General features: G+C 46.8%; 2 protein-coding genes across 4 annotated transcripts; one reads left to right on the forward strand and one right to left on the reverse strand.

The window, feature by feature from the left end:
• Positions 1-99: 99 nt before the first annotated feature.
• On the reverse strand, positions 100-13,481 carry ssh1a (slingshot protein phosphatase 1a). Of its 2 annotated transcripts, XM_011615731.2 has the most exons (15): positions 13,350-13,481; positions 11,273-11,310; positions 7,291-7,391; positions 6,075-6,139; positions 5,486-5,607; positions 5,342-5,410; positions 5,168-5,233; positions 4,752-4,946; positions 4,544-4,637; positions 4,142-4,270; positions 3,940-3,986; positions 3,691-3,837; positions 3,369-3,569; positions 2,584-3,259; positions 100-2,490 (listed from the first exon to the last, which is right to left on the reverse strand). In XM_011615731.2, the coding sequence occupies exons 1-15, from the start codon at positions 13,428-13,430 to the stop codon at positions 1,420-1,422; spliced, it is 3,102 nt and encodes a 1,033-aa protein (XP_011614033.2). In that variant the 5' UTR covers positions 13,431-13,481; the 3' UTR covers positions 100-1,419. The 2 variants fall into 2 exon arrangements, with proteins under 2 accessions (XP_011614033.2, XP_029685865.1); XM_029830005.1 differs by lacking the exons at positions 11,273-11,310; positions 13,350-13,481 and adding an exon at positions 8,476-8,758.
• Positions 13,482-13,486: 5 nt separating this feature from the next.
• Positions 13,487-17,872, forward strand: LOC101077517 (D-amino-acid oxidase). 2 transcript variants are annotated; one of them, XM_029830006.1, is made up of 11 exons: positions 13,487-13,602; positions 15,047-15,242; positions 15,342-15,456; positions 15,730-15,806; positions 15,909-15,974; positions 16,204-16,258; positions 16,353-16,457; positions 16,647-16,729; positions 16,903-17,020; positions 17,121-17,219; positions 17,320-17,872. In XM_029830006.1, exons 1-11 carry the CDS (start codon positions 13,512-13,514, stop codon positions 17,443-17,445), a joined length of 1,131 nt encoding a protein of 376 aa, XP_029685866.1. In that variant the 5' UTR covers positions 13,487-13,511; the 3' UTR covers positions 17,446-17,872. The 2 variants fall into 2 exon arrangements, with proteins under 2 accessions (XP_029685866.1, XP_003974954.2); XM_003974905.3 differs by lacking the exon at positions 13,487-13,602 and adding an exon at positions 14,508-14,702.
• Positions 17,873-17,877: the final 5 nt, after the last annotated feature.

A 17,877-nucleotide genomic window follows, 5' to 3' on the forward strand; every position in this document is an offset into this window, starting at 1 on the left:
CAGGAAAGGTTGAAAGCGGAACGCCCACGTGTTCGGGGCAGCAAAGTCATGGGTGTTTTCCACGACACCGACCTACAGGAGCTGAAAGAAGCGAGACCGTTGCTATGTAAAAGAAATGTTTATTTCATTAATGAACACATACAGTACTTTATTTTGAACATAAAAAGTGCAATATGCATTCGAACTACAGCGATGTACAGTACAAAAAGTTTTACTGCATACTTAAATATAAAAAGAAAACGGTTACAAAATTGTGACGTAACCTTTTGTGATCAAGCTTCCAAACTCACTGATGATATGAGAAGAAAAGCTGAACAGCTATGAGCCCGCTGACTTCGGAACCTCTCATTTCTCCCAAAATGTGCAAAGAAAAGAAAAGAAAAACATGACAGCATTTAAATACATACGATTGCGACTCATGTATTAAATACAGCTTCAATGGTGTTTCCAATTTGTCGAGACAACCAAAGAACTTTGGTCTTTCACAGTTGTACGTTGGGGAGTGCTTTTAGGCATTTAAACGTGAGTGGTTTAGCTCTGTACCATAAAGGATGGTGTCCGATTTGTTAAGCGAGGAGGGGTTCTTCTCTCCTCTCTGGGATCACGGCAGGTAATGATGAGCTCAATAACATTCCTGTATTGGTAGTTTGGATAGCTTGCTGCGTAACACTCACTAAAAAACAGTGCAAATGAACAACAAACTTATTTTTGTTTTTCCTGTTTGTTGAGAACAATGGGCGAGCCTCTGGCAAAGCTAACATCTCACATTTTTCACCCCTTTCATTCCCATCCACTCACTCAGGCACACAAATACAGTATTAATGCATCTATTTGCTTTAATTCAATTCCAGCGAATTCACTGGATGAAGATTTGTCCTGGTTTGTCTATGAAAGAGCTTCATGATTTCAACATGAGGTAACTATTAACTTTACAACCCTCTGGTGTCAAAACAAAACTGCACAGTAAACAAGTCCCACTTTCTGGCAAGCCCCAACGAGCAGCTTGTCTGTAGTGCGGAATTTTGAGCGAATGGTTAAAAAAAAATATATGTAAGTGCCAATGGACATACCACCATTTGGTAAATATCAGGTATTGTTGCATTAAAGGTAATAGCGCGTCATGTGCTGTCTCGTCCTGCACTCTCATTCACATGGAGCTCTGTGCCTCAGGTCTCTTGGGTAAGGCACTTGTTTGTCCATGAATCAAACCACGTCTGGTGTGAATTAATGGCTTTACACTTTTTTTCCAGATACAGCAATATGACTTTCCGCACTGTGAACAGCAGTTCGAGAAACAAAGTGAAAAGGGGAGCGTATACTCTCCCAATGACAACAATTGGCATCATTTTTTTTCTGTTTACATGCATTTCAGGATACGTGAAGGTATGGCTGGAGCGTGTATAACCTCCAGTTGATGTGTCAACTTCTGGGCTCAGCGGGTGGCGCCCGCTCTGGAGTGTGCTGATTTTTATAGGGCTGAGGCAGAGCGAAGGTGGTGGTGGCGGCTGCGTCCCATTCCAGGCAAGGGTCTGGTTCCGGAGACAGCGAGAGGAGCAGGAGCGTTCCTGCGTCAGAGGAGCAGGCTGAGCACAGATCCTCCGAGGAGAAGTTGAGGTTGTCCAACTTGGCCAGCGAGTTGGACCGCTTCAACTTCGTGGGCACGGTTAGGCCCGCCAGGCGAATGCGGGTTTCGATCTCCTGCGCCCGCTGTCGCACCAGGCCGGGCTTCCCCCTCACGCTGTGCAGGCTGTTGCTGCTGGAGCTGCGCGTCAGGGTGGAGCCGTGAGGCGAGGAGTTGGGCGTGAGGAACTCGGACCCTATCACCCCCAACAAGGCTTCATTGGTCATCAGTGGCTCTAAGCGCACTTGGCAGGGTGTAGAAGACTTAGGGAAGTCCCCAGTGAGGCCAGAGCACTCTTCACCTTCAGAGTGAGAAGAGCTCTTTTTAGACTTTTGACAGGTGTGCAAAGGAGAGTGCAGTCTCTCCTGGGATGAAACCGAAAGTCTCTCCAGTCTTTCAGCGCGACGGCGGACGAGCCCGGACCTCTGCAGCTCCAATAGCGCCTCCTGCGGATGACCAACGCAGCATGCAACTGGCAACTCCTCCTGATCCATTCTCCTTATCTCATAGAAGCCATCTGAGGAAGAGATACTTTTCTGGATCTGTTTTATTTCCACGAATGTGTCATTGTCTTTGAGCTCGATTTTGTCTGGCGGGTCTCTGGGCTCTCTCTCTCTGGAGAGTGGAGCTGTGGGTGTGGTCCCAGTGCAGTTGGCATGGTCACACACAGAACCACACGCGGGTATTAGGGTCGAAGATGTTGAGCCTTCAGAAGAGGTATGAGAGAGCAGGAATGAAGCACTTGGGACGTCAGAAGCACTGGGGTTAAGGCAAAGCGGAGAGATTAATGGTGGAGAATCTGCTTTCTGCTTGAATTGAGCAGCCAGTGTTGAAACATCAGCTGGAGGAGTGATGGAGGAAGGCTTTACCTAACATAAACAGTAAAGATATAACATCAGGAGCCTGGCCAGATTTTTTTGAAAGTGTTATCGCTCTAAAAATAAAGCAAAAGTAGAACTTACATGACGTTCACGTGGAATGCTGAAATGGTTGTTATTGTTGGAGTTTTCATTTAAGGTTGCCAAGTCCATTCCGTTACCTTCTGTATCCACATCTTGTGCTTCATCTCCCCCGCCTCCCCCATCATCTGGCTGCATGAGCACCTCCATCTCTGCCTCCTCTTTCTGAACCTCCTCCTCGTCCTCCTCTTCCACTGTACTGAACTCCAGCCTGAGGCGCAGCTCCTCTAATGGCTCCGGGCCCCTTGAACTTGTCTGGGCGGCCGTTCCAGCTGCTGAAGGCCCAAAGTGGGAGAGGGACAGGCCTTCACGGCCATCAAAGGTCTCATCATCCAACAGAGCATCTCGCTCCACATCCTCAATTTCTATAAAGACTTTCTCCATGCCGAGAAGAGGAGGGCCGCGAACTGGAGTTGACGGCTCGCTGTCAAGAGCTGAGTCGGATAGCCGGCGGAAATAATAGTTATTGTAGGCGGGGTCAATATCCAGTGAAACAGTACGGCATGGGGAGGGACACGCAGCTCCCCTCTCAGACATTCCCTCTTCACAACATGAAGACATCGTGGGCTCTTGAGTCAGGTGCCTTCCCTCCTCTCCCTCAGTTTGAGCCGATTCCTGTGGACCCTCGCTCATCTCACAGTCTGCATCTGGATGCCACAGCTTGTTGTGACGCTGCTTACTGCAAATATTGATGTAACCAGTGTGGAAATCAGAAAGACAGGTCACACTAAAGGCACATAAACATCCTGGGAGGTGTCCCCTCACACACACACACATCAAGGTCTTACCTAGCATCAAGGATGCCCTCATATTCCGCCAACTGCCTCATGAAACCTGGATTAGGCCGCGTGACACTTCTCTTTTGCTTGACAAAATTGTAGGCTTTGTCTAATGTCCACCCGTACTCTTTCATGGCATAAGCAATAACGGTGGAAGCGGACCGACTGACACCCATCTTGCAATGGACCAAACACTTGGAATCGTTCTTCCTATGCACAAGAATTTAGGGGAAGACATAAAAGTGTAGTTAAACGATTCCCAGCTTAAATGGGTCCCATGAGAGACACTAAAGTACATATCTGGAGATCATTACTCCCAGCTAGAACTCACTTTGCTTTAACAATAAAGTTGTATGTGTCATTCCAGTGCGACAGCAGGTCAGTGGCGTCCTCATCATATACGCGTATGTTGTGATAGTTGAATGTGCCCGGAAAAAAGTTGTCTATCTCCCTGGTAACGTTGAGGATATAACGCACCCTAAGGAGGAAGGATACTGTTAATGCCAACAACATTCCTACAGGAGCATGTCGAAATGTTTTTTATTCATATCTTAGTTTTTCACAATATGAAACAAGTCACCCTGTTTCTTGCAGCTCCTCTAAATTCGAAGCATTCCATTCTGATCCCTGTAAACACGTGAAGAGTAATGCGAATTAGACAAAGGATATTTGCTCCCTTTTCTTTTAAGCAAATTTTTCTTCCAAAAACTTCTTTCGAGAGACGCGGAGCGAGTGAAGCCTTTAAAAGCAGTTTTGCACGAAAAGAAAGCCAAGTGTCCTACCAAGTAGACGTGGTCAAAGATGAGAGTAGCTTTGTCCATCTGGCCGAGGATGAGAAGCATCTCGTTGTCAATGAACTCTTTGTACTCCTTCAGGTTACAGTTCATATGTTGTTCCAGCTCTGTTCGTATCTACCCCCAAAAAAGAAGAAAGCATAGTTTCTTACTTGGATTTTGCTGTGTTGGATAACACAAATTGTTTTACTGAAAGACTGCAAGTGTTATGTGACTGGAAGTCTGGGAATCTATGTGGACTCAACAGCGTAAAACCACATTCCGGAGCGTAGAAAGTTTAAAACCCGTTTTGAAACCTGTTGAATAACTCTGATGTTGCCCTATAAATAAACATGAAACTACGCCACAATGCTCTGTGAGGGTGTGTGCGTGACGCTGTGCATATTTTACCTGTTTACAGGTGACGTTCTCCAGGTCCTGGCACGTCATGATACTTCGGAGTTTGGCTTTAATAAGGCACTCCGTCCTCTCTCTCTCTGATGGCCTGCCAAAGACGAAGCCTCATAAACACTCGACGCTCGGCTCTTTCAGCAACACGTGCAGCATAATTAGTTTCAGCGTTTGTGTACAGAATCCAATTCAAGACACATGAACTGACTTGTCAACAAACATGGAAGGGGAGTCGGGCCGCGTCGTCTCCAAGTCCTTCATTGCGTTCCATTCGTTAATGCAGCTCTGGTCCGAGGCGATGCAGCTTTCATAGTAACCCATCCAAGTGAGCGCCATGCCGCCAGGAAAATAATTATACCTACGTGACAATTCACAGACCTTGTGCAGCACCTGCAGGGCTGACCTATGTTCACATTGTGCAGAAACATAGAGAGAACAAGATGTAAATCGAGTTTTGTTGGAACATTTTGAAAAAAGTCAGTACATTAAACAGTGAATCTTCACGCCAGCAGGGGGCAGTCTAAAGCAGAAACAGCACATGTGAATTGGAACGTCTACTGGTGTGTCATGAAGTTAAATGAGTTCAGGGATCCACTGTGGTGCCGGGATTTGTTCATTACTCACCACATAACCTGCACCGATACAGGTTTGAAGACGTGAGTCCGTCCTGCGGTGTTTACAGTAAAGCCCCTGTGGTGCAAAGACAACTGCTGGTCATTCCCTGGGCACCACATAGGGCACCACGACTGTGTTGATTCAGCGCGTGCAACAGGGGGCGGCTACACTGTCTGAACTCACCCATCACCATCCAGATGGATCTTTGTGTCGCTCCACAGAGGCAGCACCATGCCGATCGAACAGCTTTTGCTGGAAGGAGCGAAAACAAAGTGTACAGTTAAACAGCACATGTGCAACCCAGCCCAGCCCCCGCCTCCGGCTCACCAGTCCTTGTTGGTGAAGTCGATTCCCAGCAGGATGTTCTCCTCTGTGTCTTGCCTCCCGCTGGTGTATACCACCAGCATGTACCGCACACGATCTGACCACGCACTCTCCAGCCGCACCGCCTGGATGGGAGGGAGGCAAGTCAATGCTGAGTTAATAACAGCGACAACACAAACATAAAAAAGGTGTCGCAAGCTTAATTCAGTACATCTGACTTGGTGTGTTTGGAGCTCCCTTGTGCTCAGGCTTATGCAAGAGGGCACAGGACCTGTGCCTAACGGTGTTTCACAACTGGATGTGTAAAAAATATTGGAGTACAACTTTGACGTAACCGTGCAGACAACTCATTGGGCCGTGTGAGAACACGGGGCTTGTAAACATAAAATAACTCGGCTTGAGAGAGACACAAACCACGGAACATTAAGTAATGCTCTCCTGAGTGTGTTCAAACCTGCTCTCATGACCTCATGATTCTGATCAACAACCAAGCCTCTCAAAAGGCCCAATAAAGCGCATCCTCGGAGGACTTGTCAGCTTGTTAGTTACTGACCCGTTTGTGTATTTTTGATCAGATGTGTGCGTCTCTCACCAGTTTAATTCTATCCTCGGAGCGAAGAATGTTTATCATCACCTGCAAGTGTTGAGGTAAGTCTCCTATTGAAAAGAGACGGAGAAAATTGATACATATGCACTCAGAAGATTCCTAACATGATGGAACACATTAAACAGAAAAGTCTGGTGAAGGCGCGGGGAGTTACGCTGCTCCCCGCTGTTTAACACCAAAGCTCAGAGATAAAAACACTGCAGAACCTGACAGCTTAGATTAGGAATCACAACTGACCAACTATGACCTTTACTCCTCTAAATTTCTCTGGCTCTTCTTGTGAGGTCTGATAATAAAAACAGGGTGGAAAAAGGAATCAACAGTCATTCTAAGGGCCAATTAACAGCTGATTATGTTAAAATATGTGACAACACATTAACTGAAGCTATTAGACGCTGATGTTCAGGCAACAGATTAGTGTCTGACCGCTTTCTGTCTAGTATGCGCCTGTGGTTTTTTTCCCCTTTAACCACAAGGAAAACAAGAAAAATGATGTTTCCTTCCCTGCACCCTGCCACTCCTGGATCAAGGATAAAGTCTTCTAATTTACATTTCTGAACCTCTTATATTCAACCCGGAGTAAATGAGTGACTGAATTCATCACTGACAAAATAGTAACACATGCTAATAAAGTGGCCGCGTAGGAGGCTGAGCTGGTTTGCTTTCGGAGCAGTTTGGCTTGACCAGGACACACACTGATAGAATGCATGCGTTAATCTAACACTGATTCGAGTTGTGTAAGATAGCATGGTCACCGTGTGCTTGTGTCCCAGTTCTCATGACCTAATTAACTTCCTCAGCCATATACTTTGAGCACAGAGCGACGAGCTATGGGAGAGGCTCCGTACAGTAAACTAAGTTGCCAAATAACTTTAACATTTTTTTACTGTTGATTTCCTTCCATGTAACTGCGGCTGCTCTTTTGCCGCTCTGTTAACATGATAGAAAAACAAGGTGAGGATACACCGGATCATAAAGACCTTGTGATCGGCAGCAGTTTTACTCATACTGTTATCATGTGGTGGATTTACACGCTTAATCTGCCTAAGCTACAGTATACTGTACGTCTGGAACCTTCATCCTCCTCGTCTCGGCCACAAACACCTGCTGGTGTCAGGGTGGGTGGCTCGTTGCCCGGATGAGCTAAAATAACGAGACTGACCAAGTGGGCCTTTCACAGGCCGAGTCTGGCGATCCTCACCTGCATGTTTGTGGTTTGGATGTGCTTTCTGACCCTGGTGGCTGCTGCCCTGCTGGAGGAAGAGAGCAGCGCCCTTCACCATGAAGAAGCTCTCGCTAAGACTGCAAAAACAAACAGAGGGGGTTAGAAATCACAGACCTACAGTGCGTGATACGTATACGTTGCACAACCTTCTGTGCAACATGCACCTATAGCGTAGCAGATCAGTATGGTCAGTTCAAACCAGTTTGTCTTTAGAGAGGCAAATGCAATATGTTTTTTGGATTGGATACGAGCGAAAATGAGGTTTGCCCACTGCTGATTATTTAGGCAAAAAAAGGGAGACGCCCACACTGCAGCAGCAATGAATCTGAACCCAAATGCTTAGCTGTCACATTTCTGCTGCGCTGGCGGCAGATTTGAGATTCGACTCGTCATGTCAGCACATGCTTGTTGCAGTGTAACCCACCCTTAAATACTTGACCCATCTACGGTTTGCTTGTGGTGCATATATGGAAATGGAATGGTATATGGAAAAATCTTAACTCCAGCTCTGCTAGCTGCTCCAAGCAGAAGTAACAATCCTGAATCTGTACATTGTGACTAAAATACAGAGAAAGGCCTTGTCCACTGAAAACTATTGTATACACACTCTGCATGAAAGAGGCCTCTTCGCTCCAAAAGATGTAATGTTCTAAGTGTTCCGCCTGGCCAACAAGGCCCACATGCAGTCGAGAGAGGACCAAGATCATCGGGAGAATCTTATGGGAACAAAAGACTTTGTTTTGTGCACCTCTGAATAACTTCCCCCACGCCCCCTGTCACGCAGAATTCTCAGCGTTACAAAGCAAGCGGGCGGATGCTTTTCCAAAGGAGCGTTTGTCTGATTTTGGTGGCTTCTGACTTTTCCCGCTTGAGCATTATGATGCTATCGGGAGGAGCAACTGTCAGGATGGATAACAGAAGGTGCCAACACACAGAAGAGGCTCTGACATTCAAATGAAACGGCATTCGCTCTTCTTATCCTGCAGCAGCCGGCTATCAGCTTCTCCACAAACACCAAGGCTAAAAATATCACTCACGTATATCGCTGACACCGAGACACAAAAGTTTCAACGTCGAGTCCCGACGCTTCAAGCGTTTGAACGTCAATTTATTCATGACGGACGAGCTCCGGCTGGATTTCAGAAGATAAACTGCACTCACATGTGGTTTATCTCACGCTGGGTCAGCCCAGCCTTGTCCATAAAAAGCGGCAGCATCTTCATCACGGCCTCTTCAATGGGTTCCACCACCAGATGCATCCTGTGGCGTGGAGCAGGGACCCGAGCGCCGCCAGTTCTAAGTCACCCTCCTCCTCATCATCATCAGTGTAAACTGGAGAAAGATGAGCTCAGGTCTGAGCACTCTGAATGACAGACGCAATGACCGGCTGCCTTCATCTGTGCTGCACAGTTAAGAAGCTCCGTCTGTTCAGATACCACACCCTCTCGCCTCTCGCCTCCCCCTCCTCCCGCTCTCCCTCCCTCTTGTCCTCAAGTGAGAGATTGATTCTTGCCTGGAGGGACAATCTGCAGTCTGCAAACCAAAGCCTCCGGCGTGCACATCTGTGCTCATGTGCTCTATTTTACAGTGTTTTTAAGGGAAGATTCTCCTCAACAGATCACAAATCCGTCTCCTGGGGCGATGCAATAGTGCTAGTTCACCAGAGAGAACTTCCAACTTCACATCAACTCGGCCGGTTCCGTCTCAGAGCTTAACAAATGCTTCGATTGCTGCTTGGATAGGCAGCGAGAACTGGCCGTCTCCCAAAACTTACAAATCTTATTATACCCGACCTTAGAGGGGTGGGATTATCTCGTCTTTCCCTCTGGAGTGGCTAGCACTCGCCGTCACTCCGACGGGACGTCGACAAAACCGCATGAGTGGGTATGTTTTTAAACTCATTCCCAAAAATCAGTTCTACATATGCATCCGCACTTTATGATTTACTGGTTTGAATGCAGAAGTAATCCAATTATATTAATGAATTGTAGGCTGGACCATAATCCCGGGTCGAGTTCCTTTCCCGCGGTCGTTTACTGAACCGCTTGTGAGCACAGAAGAAGTGGGAGGGCTCTAATAATCTGGCGGGATTCTCAGACAAGCCTTCTACAACATTCTAGTGTCCTGAATGACGCAAAGGCTACGATTATTCATCCGAACAGGGCAGAATATCGATGCGCGGCGCTGCTGCGGCAGCCAGAAGGACGGCAGAACGAGGCCCAACCACGCCAGACGTCCAGGCTGCCCTGGGTCACCAGGTGCTCCTGGATGTGCGAAAGGTTCACGTTACACTCAGAGGTTTCTCCAGAAATGTGGGAATGTGGCCAAATCCTCCACACGGGTTTTGCACGAAACAGCCCAGGCAAGGAGCGGGAAGGGCCTCTGGCCTGGAGCGAGCAGTTGCATAATGCAGACACTTTCTCACTTACATCAGTGAAACTAGGCAGGGGGGGGGAAGGGGGGGGGCTGTGCACCAGCCTGGGTATCAAAAAAAAAACACCTCGCCGAAAAACAGGTGACATCATGCCTGCCAAAAGGCTCGCGCATGATGCAACTCTGACCTTTTTCACGTTGCTACGGCTCTGTACCGAATCGGTTATGGAACAAACACGCTCTCGGGCTGCCAGCACAGCTGCCAGCACCTGTGTGCTGACTCCACTTTGGCCGGTCGACGTTATCACGTTCGGCCGGTAACAGGTAGTGCAAGTCCTCCCGGAGCGGCGTTCCCGGCGCCGCCAACCGATGCAACCATCGCTCACGTTCAGCAGATTAACGGGCCTTAAAGCAAACGTGCTCGTCGAATAAATGGGCCGAGTCAAGCAGCATCAAAACGGGAGCAGGAATTTATTGGGATTTTCACGACCGAGATCCAAAACAGTGGAAGCAGATCAGGAGACAAGACAGGACTGGCACCACGCATAGATTTTCTGGTATAAACATGCATTACTGCACAGCTGTTGCGTAACTGCACTGGGAATAACCTGATTCATTATCTCGGAGTCTTGAGTTGGGAAAAAAAAAAGAAAAAAAAGTTGAGGTTATGTAAAGAGGAGGGAGTTTTAGCAAAGACGACATGAAAAGGCTGTTGCCCGGCTGCCTTTTAAAAAACAGGTTTTCACGTGGGTTTAATTTTGAGCTGAACCAGCTCGGGCTTTATCTTTTAATGTTTGGATTACGAAACTGACGGTTTCCCCTCCAGTAACGACGTTTTTAATTCACAAGCAAAACGCGCAGCAACCGGCGCGTCAACAATGGGCCTGTTTACACGACCGTAGAAATCCAGCATCTGGGAGTGATCAGATGACTGCAATAATTGGATCTGATGCGTTTACATGCGCTTCACAAATGCGATAATCAAAAATCCCTGGTTTACATTTTTCAGTCCATTTATCGGATTTCTGCCGGAGTACGTATGGAGTGATGCAAGACCCTGCTTCCCGGCCATGTTTCTTGTCTTTTGACCTTCCCACTCCCTCCGTGAGCTTGTTTTCTACATTTTTTTTTTGTTTTACACATAACCAGATGTAAAATATGGAAGTAAATCAGATTAACAGGCAAACATTGGAATATTGGGGAGGCGAGTTAATCCGATTCCTCCCAATCAGATAAGTGCTGTTATCTGAAGTGTAGCACATTGTGCTGTTTACAAGATCACTTCAATAACATGGTGATTCCAGAAATCAGATTACGATCGGCCTTTTACGGTCACGTAAACCATAAAACAACACGTCCAAATGAGCACACGCAGCCCCGGTGTAGCAAACTTAGGTGAACCCAACGACTCTATTTAACTTTATTGACTTGACGTCTGTTACAATTGAGGCGATCTCAATTATGCAGCCAGACAACACTGGCACGGCGACCGCCTCTGGACTGTTTACGGGTCTTTATCATAAATCAGATTAAGGTGTGCGGGTCATGTAAGGCCGCCTCCTGGATGGTCACAGATGAAACGTACCTCTGATTTGTTCGCCTTTCATCCTCACTGCCGAGGTCCTGCGGTACAGAGAAGAGGTCATGAAGTAAACATGTCGTCAAAAGCCTTTTCAATAAGTGAATATTATATTATTAATCTTTTAAAAAAACAACATTAAGACCCGAATACAAATGTTTATACAGCTAATCTGTTAAGAGGAATACAGATGGCAGAGCCAACAACATTAGATGAATGTAGACCTGTAAAATACGACTAATGTTTCACTGTTGTGGACAACAAGGAAGCAGCACATGGACTTTAGCTGATATCCTACCTTTCCAACTGGATGATTATCTCCAATGATAAAAATACCATAGGGTGATTTTACATGGTCTTGGATGACGCATGGCAGCGCAGGCTGCTGCCGCAGGAGCTTTCAGACCGATCGAACATCAGTGTTTGACAGAAGGGTCCGTGCACAGGCAGGAAATCTAACGTATGCGTGCAGTGAAAACCAGAAGAGACTCTTCTGTGGGAACCGAAGCAACTCCAATGCCCTCTGCTGTTTGTCAAGGAACCTCGCAACCAAACTGGGGACCATTTCCAGTTACAATATACATTCTGGGTGGAACACACCCACAGTCCTACATCTGTAGATATTAATCTTGCTCAATTATTATCAAGCCAGCGATTTGGCTTTTGACAGCTCTGGGGACTTTGACCAACAGACAGAATATAATTGTAAATTAAAAGAGAAATACAGCATACCTGAAGCATAATATCGCTAGAGGAAGTTATTAGGGTGTAATGTCTCATGCCGCACAAATACAGCCTTGTGTCAGTATTTTTTAAATCTGTTTACTCCTTCTCCGCTGACAGTAGCACGCCGCCAACACCCCACATACCCTCCCACCCCCACAAGAAGAGATGACATCATAGCTGCAGCAGCTTTATCTGTCACACCTCACCCGACTGTTGGGCTACAGCAGCCGCTCCAGGATGACTGCCCCCCCCCCCCCAAAAAAAAACCCCACATCTAGTCAAAATTCAACACACCCATGTCCTCGAACGCCACATATCTGCAGAAACTTAGAAACACAAATAGTGCTAAAAGCGCTGGTTATTTCAGAAATGGGTGTGGGATCGATCATTTGCTGTGCTTGGGCCACTTTTTAATGCCTGCGAGCTTCAAACAAGAGGTGAACGAGTCACAAAACCACCAAGCGATGCTGTCATTGACGTGCAGCAGGATCAGGCAAGTGTCGGTGAGCACAGCGCCCCCTCCCGGTGATGAACGCAACAGCTAATAAAGTTTGAATCACTGGAGCCTTTTGGCAAATGTTTTAGGATGATGTGTTTACGGGTCCGGAAATAATAGTTCACAATGCCCCCCAAGGGTGGTTATGTATGATAAATGATCATTAAATGGCAATTATTTTCCTCCGCGCATCATTGGCTCATCCCGCACTTCAGAGCACCAAATCCTGCTGTGATTTTACACAGAAATAAGCTTGGTTTTATCGACCGACTCTAATATTGTGATTTATTAAAGATTATAACTCAACCGAGGCAATATCCTTGAAACACATTTTGTCCATTGATATCAATTTTGTTCATTCGGGCCGATTTAACGATTGTTTTGAGACTGAGGCTCTCAAAAGTTTCCTCAATACTGTACTGATCTGTGTTCGTGACATTGTAACCACAAATAACGAATATTCATGCAGATTTAATGCGTGTCGCATCATAAACTGCTAACGTTAGCCGCAGCTTATATCATTCATAACTCTCTTGTCACACTCGGCTAGCGTTAGCCGTTCCAGATTTACACAGATTTAAAGTCGTTCCAGGGAGTTCGTCTATTTAATAACGTTTTTTATTTCGCAAAAATGGCATCAGCAGTGCCGGAAATGTGACGTTAGACGGCATCTGGTGGTCGCTGCCGTAGACGTTTAGGAGGAATTAGCTACCGTGAAGTCCCTCGCTAGCATGGGACGGTGTAACGGTGCTAATATGCAGCGGGCCTGTTCTCCGGCAACATCTCGCACATCCCCGCACTTTAAATCACAACCTCGGCTCGCCGGCGCTGCCTTTCTGTCCGCCCGCCGCCCAAGCTCACCTCCCCCGCCGTCGTGGTCGCTGTGCTGGCAGAAGATGCGGCGCTCGGAGTCGGAGATCGCTGGAGAGTAACCAACGCCATGCCTGCTGGAAGCGGACGATACACCGGCCGGCCGTCGGGCCTGGTGAGCTGCGAGAGATGAGCTAACGAGACATCCGAGTGATGGATGCGGGGAGATGCAGCCGGTGCAGCCTCGCTGTGTTGCACACAAGGCTCCTCTGCGGCTGCAGGAAGTGTTGGCTGCAGCGATCAGGCAGGGCAAAGTCCTTTCTATGGGTCACGGACACGAAACAGAAACCACAAGCAGCCTTTTTTTTTTAGGAAGTTGTCTTCAACACATGAAAGAAATGAACTAAAATGGAATTAAAACTGAAGCGGTACTGGGGGGGGGAATTTCCAACTACACCATAGACAGTAGTAAGAATGATAGTGATAAAAACAATTCCTCCCGTTGTTGGTTACTGTGAGCCACAGATCAAAGGTCACGGTGTAATCTTAAAGGTTGCAATGGCGAATTAATACTCCTACAATGCAGCCATCTATTAAAGTTACTGTGTCTGTCTGGAAGTCACTGGCCGAGCTCATTGACGTTGATTAGGGCGCCACCCAGAGGCCTAAAGGTGCCACTGTTACTATATACATTGTATACTGTATTTAAGGGGTCGTGCCACTGTACGTCAGCTCTCTCTGTGTTTCATCTTCCCAACAAAAGCACACAAAATTCAGACATCGGATGTAATAAGCAACGCCTGATTTCATCCAATTTAATTCAAAACCCTATCCGTATGCCCTGAGTTAATCTTCACCTGATTAAAATTGTGATGCTTATGCTGATTTTTCCTGATATCAGTTGAACTGTTCTCACTGGTTATCATAAAGAATCAACTGTGTGTCCTCTTTTCTCACACCAACTATCTTTCTGTCCTCTCATTACGTCTAAATATCCCCTTAAGCTCCTGCCTGGCAGTTCCTTCTACTGTTACAGTCACTCTGACCTCTGAGGCCCCTACAATATTATTTTACACTTCATATTGTGTGTATATTATACATAGAAACCAGAACATCCTACTGTCTGACTTTCTTTTTAACATCTGGCACATCATTTTTGTATCAATTTTTGTAGGTTTGTTATTTCACAAGTGACTCCGACAAGTTTCACTATGTGATAGAAAATGAATGCGCGTGCTCTAAAAAATAAATATGTGGAAATAAGTAATTACAGGGTTGACACCCAGAAGTGGGTGGACATAGATGTGACGTAAGCATGATCATATGAGGAGAACCGTCCTGCCGAAGTCGTCACACCCTACGACACAGCGATTTCTGCCCTTGACGATCAATAATCTTCAAAAGGTAAAGCGCAACTTCTTGCAAACGTGCGTGTGATATTTTCAACTCGGCTGCATGTTGATCTTGAAACGAAGAGAAACTTTTTGTTCGTTGTCTGTCCGCTGCGCTCGCCATTCCTGCACTTTGTGACAACCCCCGACGGCCTCTTGGTGCTGTGCGTCACTTCTGCACACGCGTGTGAACACATGCGCTTCAACCCGGGACAACTGGACCCGCATGGAACTGCGGAAGCCTTTCTTGCAGCGAGAGACCAGAACTCCAGTTGCCCCGGATTGAAGCGCTTCTCTAGCCTGACCTGGAAAGTTGCAAAGCACCATCAGCCAGCTCATATCAGCATGTTTTGTCAGGCATGCGTGTGGCGGTCATTGGAGCCGGGGTCATCGGCCTGTCGACGGCTCAGAGCATCTATGAGAAGCACCACTCGGCCGTCCGCCCGCTGACCATCGAGGTCTACGCAGACTGTTTCACGCCACTGACCACCAGTGATGGAGCTGCTGGCTTCTGGCAGCCGTATCTCTATGACAAGGGGAACGTGCAGGAAACGTAAGCACCCTCTGAGTAAACTTCTGTCACCTTTGCAGTCAGAGGACCCCCCCCCCCCACACACACACACATTAACCCTCTGATTGTATCATCTTGCAGGAAATGGTGCAAAGACACCTTCGACTACCTGCTGAGTCACCTCAGCTCACCAGAGTCGGTGAAAATGGGCATATTTCTGCAGTCTGGTTACAACCTGCTGACTGAACCTGGTCCAGTAAGCAACGCTTTGTTCTCTAGTTATGTATCTGACCTCGGCAGATAAGACCTGAGCTTCTATTTTTTACAACCGAGCACAAATATACAGTTAAACTGCAACCACGGTGCACGAAGTTCAGCTTTACTCAGCTGCACAAACATAACTGGTGATGGTTGGCCAACAGTGACAGAAGAGGGGCCTCTCCGAGAGGGGTTCCCAGGGGTGGTGGTGGTTGGGGTGGGGGGGTGTCGCAGCCACAAATGACTTCCTGTGGTTTGCTTTGAATGGCAGGAGCCCTCATTCAAAGACAGTGTCCTGGGCTTCAGGCAGCTCACGGAGCGGGAGCTGCAGATGTTCCCCGGATACTCGTAAGTAGAAGATGTGGAGGAGCGTAAAGCTGGAGCCTCCTCTCTGCAGGAGCCAGGGCATCGTCGGCAAAAAAAAAATCAGTGGCCTTCTGTCGTCTGCAGCTACGGGTGGTTCAACACAGCTCTCATGGTGGAAGGCAAGACTTATTTACCTTGGCTGATGAAATGGTGAGTGGCACAGATTGAGAATAGATTACATTTGTGATGGTTAAACCTCTGTGTTGAGATCAGTACGTACGCAGGCTGCACTGATAAATGTGATTGTAAAACAACAGGCAGATTCAATGTCGTTCAGGTAACCGGTCTTTATATTGCCTGTTGGCAACTTGGCAAAGGTCATAAAGTCTGTGTCTGTCACGTAACATGTTTTTTAAAAAAGTATTATTATTTATTTCAGGTTGCAAGAGAGGGGAGTGAAATTCTACCAGAGGAAAATAGAATCTTTCCGAGAGGTCAGCCAAAAGCCGCTGCGACCGTTTACAATCACATCTTTATTTTCCGATTGTGGATTTGAAACTCGGGGGTGTCGCACGTCTGCGTCTTTAGCTGGCAGAAAGCGGCGTGGATGTGATCGTCAACTGCACGGGGATGAGAGCGGGAGACCTGCAGCCAGACCCTGAACTCAAACCAGGACGTGGTCAGATAATAAAGGTGAGACGTTTACAGCGATGGCCTTGCTGCTGTAACACCTCATAGAGGTGTGTGTGTGTGTGTGTATGTGTGTGTGTGTGTATCAGTGATGATAAAGCTTGACTTGATTAGCATTTAAAGTAGCCATAAAAAGTTTCCACCATCGGCAACATGATTTAGTAGAACCTCATTATTTGTCTTTATTGTCAGGTGAACGCTCCTTGGCTCAAGCATTGGATTTTGACCCATGATGAAAGAAAGGGGGTCTACAATAGCCCGTACATCATTCCAGGGTAGGGCAGATATCCACCCTGCTTGGCAGATGGATGACTGTAGCGTCCGTAATGAATGACTGGAGCTGTGATGCGTTTAGAGAACATGACTAATTCTTTATTCCACATCAGTATCACTACAACAGTCATATAACCAGTTAATATTTCCAGTGTTGTCTTGTATGTGTCTACAGAAGCACCCAGGTGACCGTCGGTGGTGTTTTCCAGATTGGAAACTGGAATGAACACAACACTTCCGTAGATCATAAGGAAATCTGGGAAAAAGCCTGTCAGCTTGAACCGAGTCTAAAGGTCAGTGACTACTCTGCCCGTGGTTGTGTTTTATATGGTCCCTTTTTTGCTATCTTACGCCAAAGATGGAAGATTGAGGGTAATTTTTTTGTTGTTTTAGCATGCCACTATCCTCGGGGATTGGACCGGCCTCAGGCCTTATCGCAGCAAAGTCAGACTGGAGAGGGAGACCATCGACTGTGGTCCAACCACAGTGGAGGTGTGTTCACAAATACATATGTTAGGTGTTAACAGGAAAAGGCAGGTAAACACAACCTGTGGTCTTTAATGATGCTCTGAAACGCCCGGCTTTCGTTTAGGTTATACACAACTACGGTCACGGAGGTTTTGGGCTGACCATCCACAGAGGCTGCGCCCAGGAAGCAGCCAGGATCTTCGGCCAGATCGTCCGACATAAAGGCAAAGGCCTCAAAGCTCGCTTGTAAATGTTAGCTGGAACATTTGAAGAACAGCAGTCACCGACCTTCAGCATCATTTGCGTCCAACTAACTCAAACAACACACCTAAATCTTCTCCTTTTGAAATATATTTTACTTTGATATTATGCACATTTTCATCCAGTGTGTTGTCAAGAATCTGCGCGCACAACCTGCCTTAGTTCATTTCTTTGACAGAACTTTGCCCCAAAAGCTCCTCTGTAGTAATTAACAGGTGATGTGCACGTGTAGACGAAGGTGGCTTGGATGATTATATGTTAAAGTAATCTTTTATTCATCATTTTTCCTCATCAGGGAAGAACTGTAGAAATGAAGAAATGCACTAATTTTCCATCGACACACCACTTTTTCTTCAACATTCATGTTGAAATGTGACAAATACTGACTTCTCATGGATTAAAGAACATTTTAACAGATAAA

The sequence above is a fragment of the Takifugu rubripes genome, chromosome 21 (assembly GCF_901000725.2).
Source record: "Takifugu rubripes chromosome 21, fTakRub1.2, whole genome shotgun sequence".
In the NCBI taxonomy this organism is placed as follows: Eukaryota; Metazoa; Chordata; class Actinopteri; order Tetraodontiformes; family Tetraodontidae; genus Takifugu; species Takifugu rubripes.

Excerpts from the sequence above, each read along its gene's own strand:
- ssh1a (XM_011615731.2), bottom strand. The coding sequence starts at position 13,430 with ATGGCGTTGGTTACTCTCCAGCGATCTCCGACTCCGAGCGCCGCATCT. Across the intron at positions 6,140-7,290 it reads TCCAAACCACAAACATGCAG|GAGACTTACCTCAACACTTG; the intron begins GTGAGGATCGCC and ends TCTTTTCAATAG. Across the intron at positions 5,234-5,341 it reads ATCCATCTGGATGGTGATGG|GGGCTTTACTGTAAACACCG; the intron begins GTGAGTTCAGAC and ends TTTGCACCACAG.
- LOC101077517 (XM_029830006.1), top strand. The coding sequence starts at position 13,512 with ATGGATGCGGGGAGATGCAGCCGGTGCAGCCTCGCTGTGTTGCACACA. Across the intron at positions 15,243-15,341 it reads AAGGGGAACGTGCAGGAAAC|GAAATGGTGCAAAGACACCT; the intron begins GTAAGCACCCTC and ends ATCATCTTGCAG. Across the intron at positions 16,458-16,646 it reads GACGTGGTCAGATAATAAAG|GTGAACGCTCCTTGGCTCAA; the intron begins GTGAGACGTTTA and ends CTTTATTGTCAG.